The following is a 14543-nucleotide window of genomic DNA, read 5'->3' on the forward strand; positions in this document are numbered from 1 at the left end:
AGCCCTCTCCTCGGAGCGCTTTGCACATACTCTCTTTCTCTCTCTCTTTTCAAAAACAACGTATCGTCCACAGTTAACCACTTTTGTTTCAAGTCAAGTTTTTTTTTCTTCATCAGCCAGTAGGTAGCGCGCTTCGAGTCTTCGTTCGTCCTTGTCCACACGGCTACACGCAGAATATCCCGTGATACATTGATACACGCGCTCTCTTGGGGGAATTCGGGGGATTTTTGCATGCGTGTTGTTATTGCTGCTACCACCGTGTGTATGAGCGTATGCAAAGTAGTCAACCATGAAGTTCAACCTAGCAGCAAGCGTAAAGCACGTCACACGAGTCCTCAACCCCGATCTCGAAATCCCAGACAGCAGCGGTAGTAAAAGTAGCACTGCTCCTCCGCCTGGTGCTACTCGAACCCCATCTTCTTCATCCTCCTCCTCGCCACCTCCGTCCTCCGTTTCGTCATCTCCACCAGCAGCAGTAGCACCACCACCACCACCATCCGTCCCATCATCCCACAATGGAACCAAACACTCCTCAAAGCGCTCCTCCCTCTCCGTCCGCAGATTAAGCAGAAAATCCGCTCCAGTCTGCACACCACAAGCGCCTCCACCAAAACCACCACTATCAACATCAACTCTCGAAGCCAAAACCACCCTCCCCGCCGCCTTCAAAAGAGACTATTCTGCAACAGCAACTCAAGATCCAACACTGCGATCCTACCCACCTCCTATATCCTCCACACGCCGCTCCCGCGCCAGCACTATAACCGCTACATCGGGACGAAGTACGTACCGCAGTAAACTGGATCCCGCCGCCACCGCCGAAACAACGACTGCTATATCGTATCTCGGGCTCCAGAGCCTCACATCTCCCTCGCACACCTCAAGCGTACCTCCAGCAGCGCCAGCGCAACAAGGAACAGCAACATGTCTCTGCGGCGCAGTGCACCTCGCTTTTCCCACCACTACACCTGGTCTCGTAGCATCCTTTGTATGTTACTGCCTTGACTGCCGAAAAGGAGGGGCTGAGGCTAGTATTGTTGTTAAAGATGAGTACGTCCCCCCCTTTTTCCCCTTCCTATACCTACCTACTCTCCCCCCCAAAAAAAACAACAACCTTGAAAAGTCCTACTACTACTAGTTTGCTAACGTTGGGAAATAAAGCCACCTCAAATACCTCCGCGGCTCCTCAAACCTCGCCTCCTTCTCTCAACCCGCGTCTACGCCCTCCAGCCACACCTCCACCACCTTCTTCTGCCACACCTGCGGCTCAAACATGTACAGAGTCGGCGCTGCGTTCCCCGGCTGCACAATCATTCGCATGGGTACCGTGGATGATGCGCGGCTCATCGAGGGTAGGTTGAGGCCCACGCGCGAGTTGTGTGTCAAGGAGAAGGCGAGTTGGGCGGGTGGGGTTAAAGGGGAGGAGGTGAAGAGGAGGGTGGGACTGTTTTCGTAATGAGGTTTATGCGTATGCGATGAGTTTTTTTTTCTTTTTGGAGTTTTTGTAATGGGGAGCATGGTTGAACAGGAGTGTGTTTTTTTTTAGCGATTTCTTTTATACGAGGTTATCTGAATTATGGGGTCATGGCAATCTTTTCGAATTGAGAGGAGGTGGGGGGAGTCTGGATGGGATTTCAGTTGCGTCACTGGTGTTTGGATGAGTTAACGGCGATATGCCAGATCTTTTTATGACAGAAGGGGGATAAGGAGCCATTGATCAGCTAGCAAGCAATTCTGCATAGCATTGTTTGTTGAATTTACTAAATGTGTGCCAACTATCTAAGTGGCATCTCCAGTGTCACTAACGTCAATTCATCCCATGCCATACCATGCCATCTCGTAAGATTAAACAAAAACGCCATGCTCATGCAAAGAAGGATTGAAAAACTCGGGAAAAGAGGAGCGAAAGCAACAAACACCGTCGTGTCTCACGACCCAGTATTTGCTTGCATCCATCGATCAACATCATCAGCAACGTCCATGTCCGCATCCGCGCCACCAATCAGCTGGCCATCGTCTTCTTCGTCCTTGATGTCCGCTTCACCAACGGTAGCAGAAGAATCGTCATCATCTTCAGCCCTGGCCTGAGCTGTACTTACGGTCATGGTAGAAGGTTCAAGACCACCAAAGGCGTCATTAGGAACCCATGCAAGCTCCAACTTGCCCACGTCAGGAATCTGAAGCGACTGATCGAGAAACATCTCAGCCTGGTAGCGCTCCCTGAATGTAAGGATAAGAGCATCATCTTGCTCTGGATGGCGGTCGATAGACGTGCAATCGGGAACGTTCTATACATCTGATTAGCAGAAGAAAATATATAACACGCATATATCCACTTACCAGAAGATACTGCCTCAAAGCCTCATCTCTCGGAGTGTCAGCTTCAATGCCAGAAACAGCAAGTCGTCTGGGTCTGTTGTCAAGTCTCTTGACGGCACTACGACCCGGAAACGCAGAAGCGACAAAGCCAGACCCGCGACCGTGATACGCGCCTCTATAGGGTGTGAAGCCTCTGCCACGGGGAGGGAAGGGGGCAAAGCCACGGCCTCGATAACCCCCACGGAATCCGCCATAGCCACGGCCACGTCCTGAAGTGTCGCTAGGGTCGTGTTGGTCAAAGAGCTCGGCAGCTTCGGCTTGAAGAGTCTCCAGTGTCTGCGAAAATTCGTCAGCCTTATCGCCCGATAACTCTGCGAGCTGTCGTCTAATTTCCTGCATCTCGTCATTCTTCTCTTTCAACTGGCGCTCAATCTCCGCGGCTCTAGCATCGGCTTCCTCCTCCCTTCGACGACGTTCTTCAAACGCCTTCTGTGCTTCTGCCTGTCTAATTGCAATGGCCTCGAGGTCAAGTTTCTCCTCTTCTGGATGCTCCTCGGGTCGGTACCAATAGACCTTGACGAACCGATTCTCAAAGATGGCTTTTGGGCTACTGTATGCTCGACTCGCAGCAGAATGATCGCCGAACTTGATAATTGCCAGTCGTTTGTCGGCGTGAATGTCTACTTCGTCGATGCTGCCAAACTCCGAAAAGTAGTTTCGTACACTGTCTTCATTGAGGTTCTCTGGGGGGATCTGTTCAACCACCAGCATAGTGTTTGACGGATCGCGTGACGGACCGGATTGGGAGAACGGCGCGCGTGGTTTACCGCCCTTAATGGTGCGACGTCGACTCTGTGATGAGGCACGGTTGCGTGTACCTCGATGAAGCTGTACAGCAAGATACGACTGTTCCGGGTCATACTCAGGGATTTCGTTGGCTGGAATGGCAACAGCAGCGTCGCTATGTTCAAAGGGGCAAAGGGTTCCCATAGCGCAAAATCCTTTTTCGTAATAGTTCGTACACAAGCCCTTGGAGCCCTTGGAACCCTTATGACTGGAACTATTGCCTTGGGTATCTGAGGAGAATAGTGGCATGCCAGGTAAATTTGCGCCAAAAGCTGCAGCCATTGCAAAGAAAGCCATAGGATCTGACGGGTCGAACGGAAGAGGTCCTGGTGGGGGCGCTGGAAGATTTGCAAAGTTTGGCATGCGACTTAGATCATACGAAGCGTTGTGTTGAGTGTCTCTAGCTCTTGCGTTTCTACCGCCCCTACGCGATGTCTGCTTCGATGGTCTGTTACCACCGGCCCCGCTGCGATTGTAGTGCGGATCCTGACCCTCCCAAAACTGGCCATTGTCCTCTTCCAACGTCTTGCGTTTCCTTGATCCATCCTGCTGCATGCCCTGCGCGGCCGGCCGGTCGACTAGACGATGTGGTGTGGGCGGAAATCTAGTCGCGGCTGGACCTCTTGGTGCATTGAATGGCACATTCGAGTGATGGGGTTCATATTCAAGATTCGTACTGCCTACTATGGACTGTATAGGCGCAGAAGATGGAGCCTTTGGAAGATAACTCTTGTCGTTCAGCGCCGCGATCACGTCGTTTACGAATGGCTCAGTATCTGTTTCTTGTTAGTCACTCATGTCCTGCGCGACCAGCATGTGCGACATTGTCTGACTGCTGCTTACTATCTTTCCCGAGGAAATCTTCCAATGATTCGATACAACTGCGCCGAACGTTTGCTTCAGTTTCGTCAACGGCAACAAGCGCAGCAACGTAATCGGCAAGAACCCCAGCCTCAGCATCCGAGCTGTACTCATTGTTAGCACTCCGAATCCACAACCTTCGCGACAGCAACAATCGGCTCTGACTTACATGGTCTCGAGCTTCGGCAGCAACCAGCTTTTGAAAGCAGCCTGATCCTTTTCGTGAAGCAGCATCATGGCTCTAGCTCCAGAATTCCCGCGCTCCTCCGGATTACGCGATTCGGAAGATAGGAATAAGTAAACTTTTGCTGCAAGTTGAGGGTGGATTCCGCAGCACGGGAGTTGAGCCAAGCGCACGTAATTCGCGTTGTTCTTAGCGCGACCAGAGGTCATAGCTTCGCTGACCCGTGAGCACGTGACTATACCTGCCCCTCCACATTCACTGCTTTCACTGCTCTTACCAGCAACATCACTTTCACTGCTCACACACAAGAATATCAGAGCAATGGCAAACAGGTTTTGTGCAACATAGTTTGATTTTCTCCAACTACACGACACCAAGAACAGGTAAGGAAATAATGGGTCATCATCGTATCTTTCGTGCAAACCCGCAAAAACCTGACCGTTATGGGCGAACCGCCCGGACCGACATTTACTAACTCTAACTGCTCTTAAAATAGAGGGGAGCCATTTGCGTCATACATAGACCAGCGGCCACGAGCTTGCCCATGACTGAGGGATGACCCAGGGTTGCGAGGAAAGGAAATCTAGTGCTTTTGACAGCTTTCCTTTATAGCTTGTCGTAGTACTGCGAAATTTGTTAGCATATGCTTGCATGGTGAGATCTGGAGAGAAACTTACGTTGGAGACGTCAGGCACCTCAACCTTGATACCCTTGCGCTTACGCATGTCGGCAACAATCTTACCAACCATGGTGGTGGCGTCAAGTGGCGATCCACCCTGGAGAAGCTGCCAGTGGTCGAAGACTTGTTGAGGGAAGGCCTGTCCACCAGTGGCGGCACGGAGATCGGCAGTGAAACCGAAAGACTCGTTGACGGGGAGGTATGCCTTGACGTTGAACAGAGGAGTACCAACACGCTGGTTCTCCTCGAAAACGTGACCTCTCCTTCGGGTAAGGACACCGTAGATACCACCCATGGCTTGCTCGGGAACCTGGATTTCAACGAGGTAGACGGGCTCGAGCAGGGAAGGCTCGGCAAGGAGAGTGGCGGCGTAAAGGACACGACGCGCGGTAGGGATGATCTGACCACCACCACGGTGAATGGCATCAGCGTGGAGAGTGACATCCTGGATGTTGAAGCGGATGGAACGCATGGGCTCCTCAGCAATGGGACCTTCCTTGGTGGCCCACTGGAAACCAGAGACGACAGAGTCCTTGATTTCGCTCAGGTACTGGACGGCCTTGGTCTGGTCGATGAGCAAGTTGGCACCAGTGGTGTCAGGACCGAAGCACCAAATCTTACGGGCATCGGTGACATCCCAGCCGTACTCGTCAGCCAGGATACGGGCACGAGTCTTGATATCGTCACGAGGAGCGATCTTGCCAGTCTCAATGGCCCTGGAAACCTCCTCGTCCAAAGGCTGAGCAGTGAGGTAGAGACGGTTGTGCTTGTTGGGCGACTTGGACAGAGCAGTGATGCTGGAAGTCGCGTTGACAGTCTCACGGTACTGGACGACGGGGTCGGAAATGCGGAGAGGAACACCAGCGTGGTCCTCCTCGAGATCCTTCAAGCAAATCTCCAAGTGCAGCTCACCGGCACCAGCAACAACGTGCTCACCGGATGGCGAAATGTAGGTCAGAACGCAAGGATCCGACTTGGACAGACGCTTGAGACCTTCAACCAGCTTGGGGAGATCCTGAGCGTTCTTGACCTCGACGGAACGCTGAACGACGGGGGAAACGGAGAACTTCATAACCTTGAGGTTGTGGGCAGTCTCGTTGGTGGTAAGAGTACCAGACTTGAGCAAGAACTGGTCAACACCGACAAGACCGAGAATGTTACCGGCAGGGACATCCTCAATGGGCTCGACGAAACGGCCCATCATGAGAATGGTACGCTGGATAGCCTTGATGAAAAGGTCGTCCTTCTTGCCAGGGGTGTAGTTAGGACCCTGGATACGGACCTTGAGACCAGACTTGACGGTACCAGAGAAGACACGACCGAAAGCGTAGAAACGACCCTTGTCAGAAGTGGGCACCATCTTGGAAACGTACAGCATGAGAGGACCCTTGGGGTCACAGTCACGGATACCAATGGCGTTGACATCGTCGTGGGGACCCTCGTACAGAGTCTCCATGCGGTACCTCTGGGCAGTGACGGGAGAAGGAAGGTGGAGAACCATCATCTCGAGGAGAGCGTCAGCGGCGGGAAGGAACTTCCTCATGACGACCTTGAGGAGAGCCTTGCCCTCGAGATCCTTCTCATCGGAGGTGAGCTTGATCTCAAGCTTCTCGAGGAGAGTTGGGATCTCATCCTTCTTGAAGTTCATGACAGCGTTGAAGATGCGGAAGATGGGGTCCAGGATGAAGGTGTTGAACGAACGCTCAAGAGTCTGGCCTTCGTGGGTTCCAACCTTGGTCCACTTCTTGGTCTTGGGGTTGAAGTAGTTGTCACCCTGGATACTGGTTAGCAGCTTGCACATCTCCTCTCGAAATTCATGTACTTACCCAGAGACGGTCCATCATCTTGTTCTTGTCAACACCAAACTTCTTCGCGTACCTAGCAGCGAACTGGCGGATAGTGAAAGCCCAGCCGTGGAGACCGGAACCAAAGGCAATGGTACCCTTCTCGGGGTAGACCTGGACATCACCGAGGGTCTTGTCGAAGTAGGTGGCAATGACGACGTTGACGGACTCGATGACACGAGAGAAGTTCTGGTACAGATCCTCCTTGGAGAGCTGGAGCTCGAGAAGAGCGCGATCGACCTTGTTGATGATGACAACGGGCTTGATACGCTCACCAAGAGCCTGGCGCAGGACAGTCTCGGTCTGGACGCAGACACCCTCAATGGTGTCGACGACGACGAGAGCACCATCGGTGACACGGAGAGCGGCAGTGACCTCGGATGAGAAATCAACGTGACCGGGCGAGTCGATCAAGTTGATCAAGAAGTCGTTCTTCTCAGTCTTGACGGGGATGTCCTTAAGGTCCTCTACGTCGTTGAGCTGGGCGTACAGGGAGATGGCAGTCGACTTGATGGTGACACCACGCTCCTGCTCGTCGGCACGGGTATCAGTGAAACGAGCCTCACCAGCCTTGGCAGCTGAGATAATACCGGCACGCTGGACGAGCGAGTCGGTGAGGGTGGACTTTCCGTGATCGACTGTTGGTGGGGTACGTCAGCCATGTGTCTTGCCACGCATTGCGGGGTTCTGTTGTGGGCGCTTACCGTGAGCAATAACGGACATGTTCCTAATGTTCTTAGGATCGTCCATGAGACCACGGATCTAGAGGCATTGTCAGTTATGCAATTCCTCAGGTTGATATTGTTGTTGTTGTTGTCGTCGTCGCTGCCGCCAATTGGGGCGCGATGCGGGGTGCTGCTGTGTGTGCGAGCGCGCTACGTACCTCCTCGACCGTGAAGCTGTCATGCTGTTAGCCATGGTTCCCTGATTGCCAGACGAGACGAGGGCAGATGCTCTCGATGTCTCAAGACGAGTGTGGAAAAAAAAAGTGGCGACTTACTTGACCATTTTGGCGGTGTTTTTACTGTCTTCTTTTACGAAAATTCAGTAGTGGGGGAGCAACGAATACCCCGCTTTGAACGCGCGGGCTCGATGGATGGAGTGGGAGTTGAGCTGAAGTCTCTGGCGCAGCAGTCGACCAGAGTCAGACAGACGAGAGGGTGATTGTAAGCCGTAGAGGCGGGCAGGCGTCTGAGTGAGGAGAGTTCTGCTGCGAGGGGGAGCGAAGGTTTTTAGTAGGGCTAGTGGTGGGGTCGGTCGCGCTTTCCTCGCTAATGCACGGCCCATGTCTGGTGGCGCGAGGTAACTTACAATGCCCAAAGCAGATTGTCTGCAGCGCCCTTTGCCCATTTCACTCTGCCCGCCCCCTCCTCTTTCTGCTTACAACAGCCTATCTTTGCCTCGTGCCATCCCATGGATGGGCATTGGATAAATGACTCAATTGCAATTGCTGTCTACCCATACCGGCCATCGTCATCCACTCCATCTGGGGTTGCCCGTACTGCAGCCCAATGCATGTCATTGGATAGTGCTGCGACACAAGTGGAGACTGATCGGACTTGAATATCGTCACTGCCCCCTCCAGCCACTGGGTATTCTACATCTGGTCTCGCAGCGCCCAGATGCCCGATTCCATCTTTCCTAATTGTCCATTAGAAGCCATTGCAACGCCCTCGCGCCCAGACGTCTTTCCATGACTCTACCTTCCCTTATGTCATCACTACTGCACTTGCTTTTGGGTAGTCTCTAATGCGCCGGCGCTGCGCCCAAAACCGACTTTCTGCAGCACCAACGCGAACGCCTGTTGCCGTGGAACTGCATGCATCCAAACTGTCTGGGCGCTCTGGGCATACTCTACGCCCTTGCCACTCTTTTCTGACTGGATTTCCTTGCAGAGTTATGGCTGTGTCCGTACTCGGCGCCAATTTACTCATGAGCGCTTAGAAACTGGATCCTCACAGGCACCTGAGACGTTGGAGCGATATTAGAGCACATTGGGCTTATCTCCGCTATGTCCGGTGAAAATTACAAGAATACCTCGACACATGAGGAGAGGAAATCAACACAAAGACTGACATTGCATTACTACACCATTGGTAAATTTACATCATTTCCTCTAACCATCATTTATCTAAGCTGGCGTTTGAGACGTGTTGATTTGTAGCTTGTAGTATTGCTTTACCACGACAGCCAAAGCAGAGCTTGTGGCTCTTCAGCGTCACATCCTGGAGAGACTTGAGCTTGGTGCTGAAATATACCTAGAGGCCATCGCTAACCACAAGCAACCTTAGTAAGGACAGCTCTGATCTGTGCATATCGTTTCACATACGCCTCCTCTGCTTGGTAGAAGTGAACAACCATCGTCATGGAGGTAATCGTCTATGTCATACAGATGGACCATCAGAACCATGCACTCACCCTCCATCCTTGCCCATGCGCTGACTGTTTCGCCCGCCACCATTACCATGCTGCTTTCACAAGCTGCGTCGGTTTCGGCTCCAGACCTTGTCCGTTGATAGTCGTCGTTTCCTGTGCACTCTTCCATCTTGAGACGATCCTTGCTGTATGCGTTTGATTACGCCCAACGTATAGCTCCACATGCCTTACTCTTGTTCGTATGTGGCTCCCTACTTGTCTCTCTCCTACGCGCATAGGTTTCGAGCATGAACCATCTGTTAGGCAAATGGGCGTTGCCGTCGTCAAGGAAATCACCGCCCGACTTCCCTTGTTTTGAACAAGGCCTGTCCAAGCGGTCTCAAATAGACTCAGTCCCTCGCTAATCTCCGGATATAACAAAGAAACCACGCCAGCTGTTCAAATCGCTGGGAGAGTCTCGTCTAGCAATATTTAGCTTTTCTCTACCACATCAAGTAGGATGACATAAAGCCATGTAGTATGTTAAATGCTTATTCTCGACGGACTCGTCCAATTCGTATCCTGTCCCTTTCCCTTTCATCGGGCCTAGTGTCATTGGACACCTCCACCTCGTACTCCTCTTCTTCGACCTTGTGAAACTTTTCTACTTCAGCGCGCTCGTCATGGGCTCTAGCAGCATCCAGCATAAACCTGACTGTGCCATTCTGACCACGAATCCCTATAGCCGACTTGGGTGCTTGCTCAGTGCCAGGCGACAACGTGACAGGAGTTGCTGGTGTCAATGGGCTTGCAGGGCCGATGCCATTTCGGGATTTTGTACTATTGCCCGTAATCCCGGTTTCTGATGCTGCCTCAGACGCGTATTGGGTATAGCGAGGAATATTTGCAGCCGACGCTTCCTGGTTCAATCCAATACGGATGTTGAGAAAGTGCTCGAGTGTGTAATTGGGCCCAACGGATGTCGCGGCACGGTGGTGGGTATAAAGATCCAAGAGATCAAGCAGTGTTTCCATGATCTCTGCCCGGCTAGTTGCCCATGTGCTGTATTTGACAGGACCTGCATCGACAAACTTTGTAGCGTCCTTTCCGTGCAGCCTCGCCGCCAGCTCTAGACACGCTATGGCCAGGGTTGGCGTGGATTGTTTCAGCGGCGCAAACGTCCTGTACAAGTCGATGCTCAGGTTCCAGGTTGTCTTCGCCTCGGCGTTGGCGTCAAATCTTAGGGCTCGAGCAAGTTTGACCATGACTTTTTGAGGATATCGGTTGCGGAAGTCAAAACCGGCGCTTTCGAGCATGAGCCGTTCGAGACCGATGATGAGTTTGGAATGACTGTCGAAGCGCTGGACACAATGTCAGTTCCGGAATTACTGTAGACGTACGGGTTGGGAGGTGGACGAACAGGATCATCGCTACTCAGCGTTTCCCCGGGCGCGACTTTAAGGTTCCAATGAGCACACAGAATTTCCCTGCTCTTCTTCAAAGTGTCCTCAATCTTGCATGCTGTGAACAGTGCCGCCGCGGCCGCATCGGCCCAGTTATATTCATTGTCTGCATGTAGCAACCTGAACTTGTGGTAATAGATGACGGCCGTGTTGAAAGTTCGAATGGGTAGTTGCAACGCTCGTCGTACTTGATCGATCCATGCGACGCCTTGAAGACGCACAGCATCTTCTTTGGCATCGCTCATGTTGATATCTGAGAGACATTTCTGCATGCGCGATTGTAGAATGTATGGCTTCGCAATCTCGATGTATGACGGGTGTGGACCAACGCGGTCGCGGTCGGAGGTGGAGGCGCCCGGCGCCATGGTGCGATGTTATGTACAGGGCCGTCGTGCTGTACTGAAGGAGAGAGTGTGTAGGTGGAGGTGTGATGCAGCTTGGTCGGTAACTCAACACACGGGCCTTTGGCATGCGTTGCTCGGCGCGAGTTTGGCCGGGTAGCCGGAGCGTGTTCTGAACAGAGCGCAGAGAGCAAGCAGAGGCTCAAGAGTGGCCCGTAAGTTGCATGTCGGGAGCGATTAAAAGTCTATCGGATTGTGGAGCGATCGATGAGCTCAAAGTTACCAGAGTACTTAGTAGTTGGCCATAGCTTTGCTTTGATACGAGTGGTAGACAACAGTACATGATCACTCTTATATATAATTGCGAGATACTAACTCTACGCCCATATCATTACATACCTCACACTCTATAAGAAGATTTGTTGATATCGCAATACTATTTTATGTCTTAAGTTTTTACTAGCTCTATACAGCATGTGGAAAGTGGGGTAAAGAGATCACATTGTATTTGTGTAGCGTGCTGGGCTAGGGTTGGGATATCAATGACATCAGGTAAGCCTTCACCGTCTGAAACAATAAGAACTAGCACAGGCCCCTGGCATGCTTCATTTCCTTTACATTTGCATATGGTCCATATGCACGACATCGCATTGCGCAATACAAGGAACCAAACATAGTATAAGTAGTGAGACAAAGGGTAAGATTTCTAATCCTTCCTTCTGCTTTAGTTGCATTATCCACTGTCCTATGTAGACCCATCCTCCCCGATATTAATTCATCTCAGCTTGTACTGTACTCATCAAGCCAAAACAGGCCGTGATCATTATAATTAAAAAAAAGCAAGGACAGAGGCGCGTTGGCCTTCCACCTTGGGAGAATTAGAATTAAGGTCTTCCACTTCAACCATACGCATGGAAATGCAAGCAAGACTCGCTAAAAGTGCGCATCACATGGCTGGGCTAGGAGCATCTATGCCGTTACTCGGTCCTTGAATGTAAGAAGGCAGTCATCCTGCATAGTGTTAGCGGGAGTCTGAAGTATGCGAAAAGACAAATGGGTCATACCATGGGGAAAATGGTGGCAAAAACCTTGATGACCTCGCTCTGGTCGGTGACCTTGTGGTCCCAGTCAAGCAACATGCTGGCCTTGCCAATCATCAACATGAGGTTGGCTTGCGCATATGTCTGTCCCAGGCAGTAGTGAGGGCCTGTGCCAAAAACGAGCCAGTTTTTGGTTTGCTGATCAGCATCACCAGTGATCCATCGTTCAGGCTGGAATGACTCGGGATTAGGGTAAGCTTCGGGGTCGTGGAGGGCCATGTAGGTGGTAGGGATGACCATGGAGCCTTTGGGCACAGTGTACTCTGGAGTCACGGGGAAATCCTTCTTGGCAAGGTAGGGGACCATGATGACTGGGGGACGGTAGCGAAGGGTCTCCTTGACAACGGCGCGAGTCCATTGGAGCTTTTCAATGGCGTCAAGGGAAAGCGAGGCGTGGACATTGCCGTTCCTGGCCTTGATGTTCTCCTCACGGATCTTGTCAAGGTACTCGGGTCGGTCGGCCATGATCTGGAACAGCCATGTGGCGGCAGAGGAGGTGGCGTCCTGCGAGGCGAAGAGGAACGTGAAGATGGTCATGGAGATTTCAATGTCGCTGAACCAGCGAATTACGGTAGCGGGCTTCTCAGAGTCATCGACCTTTTCACCTGCCTCGACCCTCTTGCGGTACTTTTCGGACTGAATCATGTTGTCGACCCAAAAGTCAAGAATGCACTCCTTCTTGCCTCCAGCAGCCATGCGGACCTTGCTCTTTGCGGCGCATTTGGAGAACTCTTCGAGAACCATGTCGGCGCACTTCTTGCCGTACCATGTCTTGGTGAAGGGAATGATGATTGGGAAGTTGACAAGCTCAAGCGCGGCGGTAATCAGATAGTAGTCGTCGGCAATCTTCTTGACAGCCTCGTCGGAGCAGTAGTGGCCAACAAAGGTGCGGCAGCTCAGGGCCGTGATCATCAGGCGGAATTCCTGCATCCAGGGCACGTGCTTGCCCTTGTTCTCGACCTGGGAAAGATGGACGAATTGCTTGAAGTATCTGTTGTAGATGTCCTCTTGGCCGGGAAGGTACTGTTCAAGCGCCTGGCGAGTGAAGAGGCTGTTGAGGCCCTTGCGGTAGTCGACATGGGCGCGGCCATCGAGGAAAACCCAGTTTTCGGGGCGCAAGAGCTTGTAGGCGACATCAACGACGCAAGGCTTGACAAAAGTTGGCGAATTGAAGATCTTGCGGGCCATGTCGCGGGTTGAGGCAATGACGACGAACCTGGGAGGGCAATTAGGACATGCAGGGTCGCAGGGTGGGTTGTGGGGCGGTGTACTTGTGGAATACCGAGACGCAGCTCAGCGGGCCCGACGACCATTTTTCATGATACTTGTTGAAGTCTGGGTTGACCGACTCAAGGAAGGGACCGATGAAGGGAATCTTCCATGAAGGGCCAACAATGGAGCCCTTGTTCCAAATGTACTTGACTGTGCGCGGGTTAGCAGGCGATGTCGAGCGGGCGCGCACCCATGGGGAAGTGCGGTGCAATGCGTACACTGGTCGTATGCGACAGCGGTCACAATTAGCGTCAAGACCAGCTTCCAGACGGTGAAGCCATTCAGGACAGACGAAAGCAGGCCGGAGGTGTTGAAATCCTGCAGGATTTGGGCGGCTTTGGCATCTGCCGTGGGCGAGACGAAGCTCAGGTTGGCGGCCATTGTGGTGGTGGTGAGGGGGGGGGAGGGTCGGGTCGCGCCAGGCAGGGCAGGACGAGGTGAATCGGAAGGGAAAGCCCAGGGAAAGCGAGAAAGTCGAGGACGTCAAGAAATTCCCGTTGGCGTCGGATGGAGCCAGGGCCGCAAAGAGGGTCTTTGAATGTTTGATTGCATGACTTGGCGCCGTCCCCCCCGGCAACTCGCCGCTACACTAAGACGCCACGCGCTTTTCTGCCGGACGGCGCCGTCGACTTGGAGCTGGCGCCAATGGGCGCGCGGCGAAGCTTCTTCCTCGTGTTGACGGAGCAATAGACATGTCTTGTATACGCGGAGTGCTCGGTATGTACCATTTCATGGTCAGACCAGAGCCGACCAGTGACGGGGTAGCCAGGGCACCCGGCGTGTTGTTGCCCTGGCGGCGTCGACTAGTACGAGAACTATACTACGTAAGTAAATGGCTGCATTTCTCAGGCACCCGGCCAATCGGCTATCTCGTCCGCCCGGCGTCCGCGCGCGCCCTTCCCCCAAAAAACCATACGACATGTAAGTAGATTAGCTAGTTACAGCATTACAAAGCCTACTGTTCTACCGATGAATGGCGCATGGACGTCGTATTGCCCACAGCACAGATGCCTCTATAGCTGTACGCTCCTCATGTCTTGACCACCACAGGCCAAAACTCGCCTTCCTTAACTGGCTTCGTGGCTACCCTCTGGAAGACGGATTCCAGGCCCCATCTCTCCAACAGCATGTCGTCCATCTCGTCGTCGTACACTCCAGGCAGAGCCCGCAGATTGACGTCCTGCTGCATCACAAAAGAGTCCCCTACCCAGTCTTGCTCGCCGTCCTGCTTGCTTTTCTCCTAAAAGTAACATTAGCGTCAATCTCAACACCCCCCCCC

At 52.6% G+C, this 14543-nt stretch overlaps 7 protein-coding genes across 7 annotated transcripts; 2 read left to right on the forward strand and 5 right to left on the reverse strand.

Moving 5' to 3' along the window:
- Positions 1-93: 93 nt before the first annotated feature.
- COCVIDRAFT_115130 (hypothetical protein) lies at positions 94-291 on the reverse strand (the record flags this gene model as incomplete). Its single annotated transcript, XM_014695084.1, has 1 exon — positions 94-291. The coding sequence occupies one exon, from the start codon at positions 289-291 to the stop codon at positions 94-96; it is 198 nt and encodes a 65-aa protein (XP_014550570.1).
- COCVIDRAFT_115127 (hypothetical protein) lies at positions 290-631 on the forward strand (the record flags this gene model as incomplete). Its single annotated transcript, XM_014695085.1, has 1 exon — positions 290-631. A coding segment is annotated over one exon (342 nt), but the record flags the coding sequence as incomplete, so codon positions are not given.
- A 255-nt stretch (positions 632-886) lies between these two features.
- On the forward strand, positions 887-1456 carry COCVIDRAFT_115133 (hypothetical protein; the record flags this gene model as incomplete). Its single annotated transcript, XM_014695086.1, has 2 exons — positions 887-1050; positions 1162-1456. Coding segments are annotated over 2 exons (459 nt in total), but the record flags the coding sequence as incomplete, so codon positions are not given.
- A 472-nt stretch (positions 1457-1928) lies between these two features.
- COCVIDRAFT_31735 (hypothetical protein) lies at positions 1929-4260 on the reverse strand (the record flags this gene model as incomplete). The annotated part of the gene is made up of 4 exons (XM_014695087.1): positions 1929-2288; positions 2341-3941; positions 4009-4130; positions 4196-4260. The coding sequence occupies 4 exons, from the start codon at positions 4258-4260 to the stop codon at positions 1929-1931; spliced, it is 2148 nt and encodes a 715-aa protein (XP_014550573.1).
- Positions 4261-4816: 556 nt separating this feature from the next.
- Positions 4817-7741, reverse strand: COCVIDRAFT_31736 (hypothetical protein; the record flags this gene model as incomplete). The annotated part of the gene is made up of 6 exons (XM_014695088.1): positions 4817-4834; positions 4888-6663; positions 6716-7371; positions 7438-7495; positions 7617-7632; positions 7734-7741. The coding sequence occupies 6 exons, from the start codon at positions 7739-7741 to the stop codon at positions 4817-4819; spliced, it is 2532 nt and encodes an 843-aa protein (XP_014550574.1).
- Positions 7742-9639: 1898 nt separating this feature from the next.
- On the reverse strand, positions 9640-10916 carry COCVIDRAFT_115116 (hypothetical protein; the record flags this gene model as incomplete). The annotated part of the gene is made up of 2 exons (XM_014695089.1): positions 9640-10449; positions 10509-10916. The coding sequence occupies 2 exons, from the start codon at positions 10914-10916 to the stop codon at positions 9640-9642; spliced, it is 1218 nt and encodes a 405-aa protein (XP_014550575.1).
- Positions 10917-11861: 945 nt separating this feature from the next.
- On the reverse strand, positions 11862-13645 carry COCVIDRAFT_115125 (hypothetical protein; the record flags this gene model as incomplete). The annotated part of the gene is made up of 4 exons (XM_014695090.1): positions 11862-11903; positions 11957-13208; positions 13264-13414; positions 13483-13645. The coding sequence occupies 4 exons, from the start codon at positions 13643-13645 to the stop codon at positions 11862-11864; spliced, it is 1608 nt and encodes a 535-aa protein (XP_014550576.1).
- Positions 13646-14543: the final 898 nt, after the last annotated feature.

Source organism: Bipolaris victoriae, assembly GCF_000527765.1.
Source record: "Bipolaris victoriae FI3 unplaced genomic scaffold scaffold_180, whole genome shotgun sequence".
Taxonomy (NCBI): domain Eukaryota; kingdom Fungi; phylum Ascomycota; class Dothideomycetes; order Pleosporales; family Pleosporaceae; genus Bipolaris; species Bipolaris victoriae.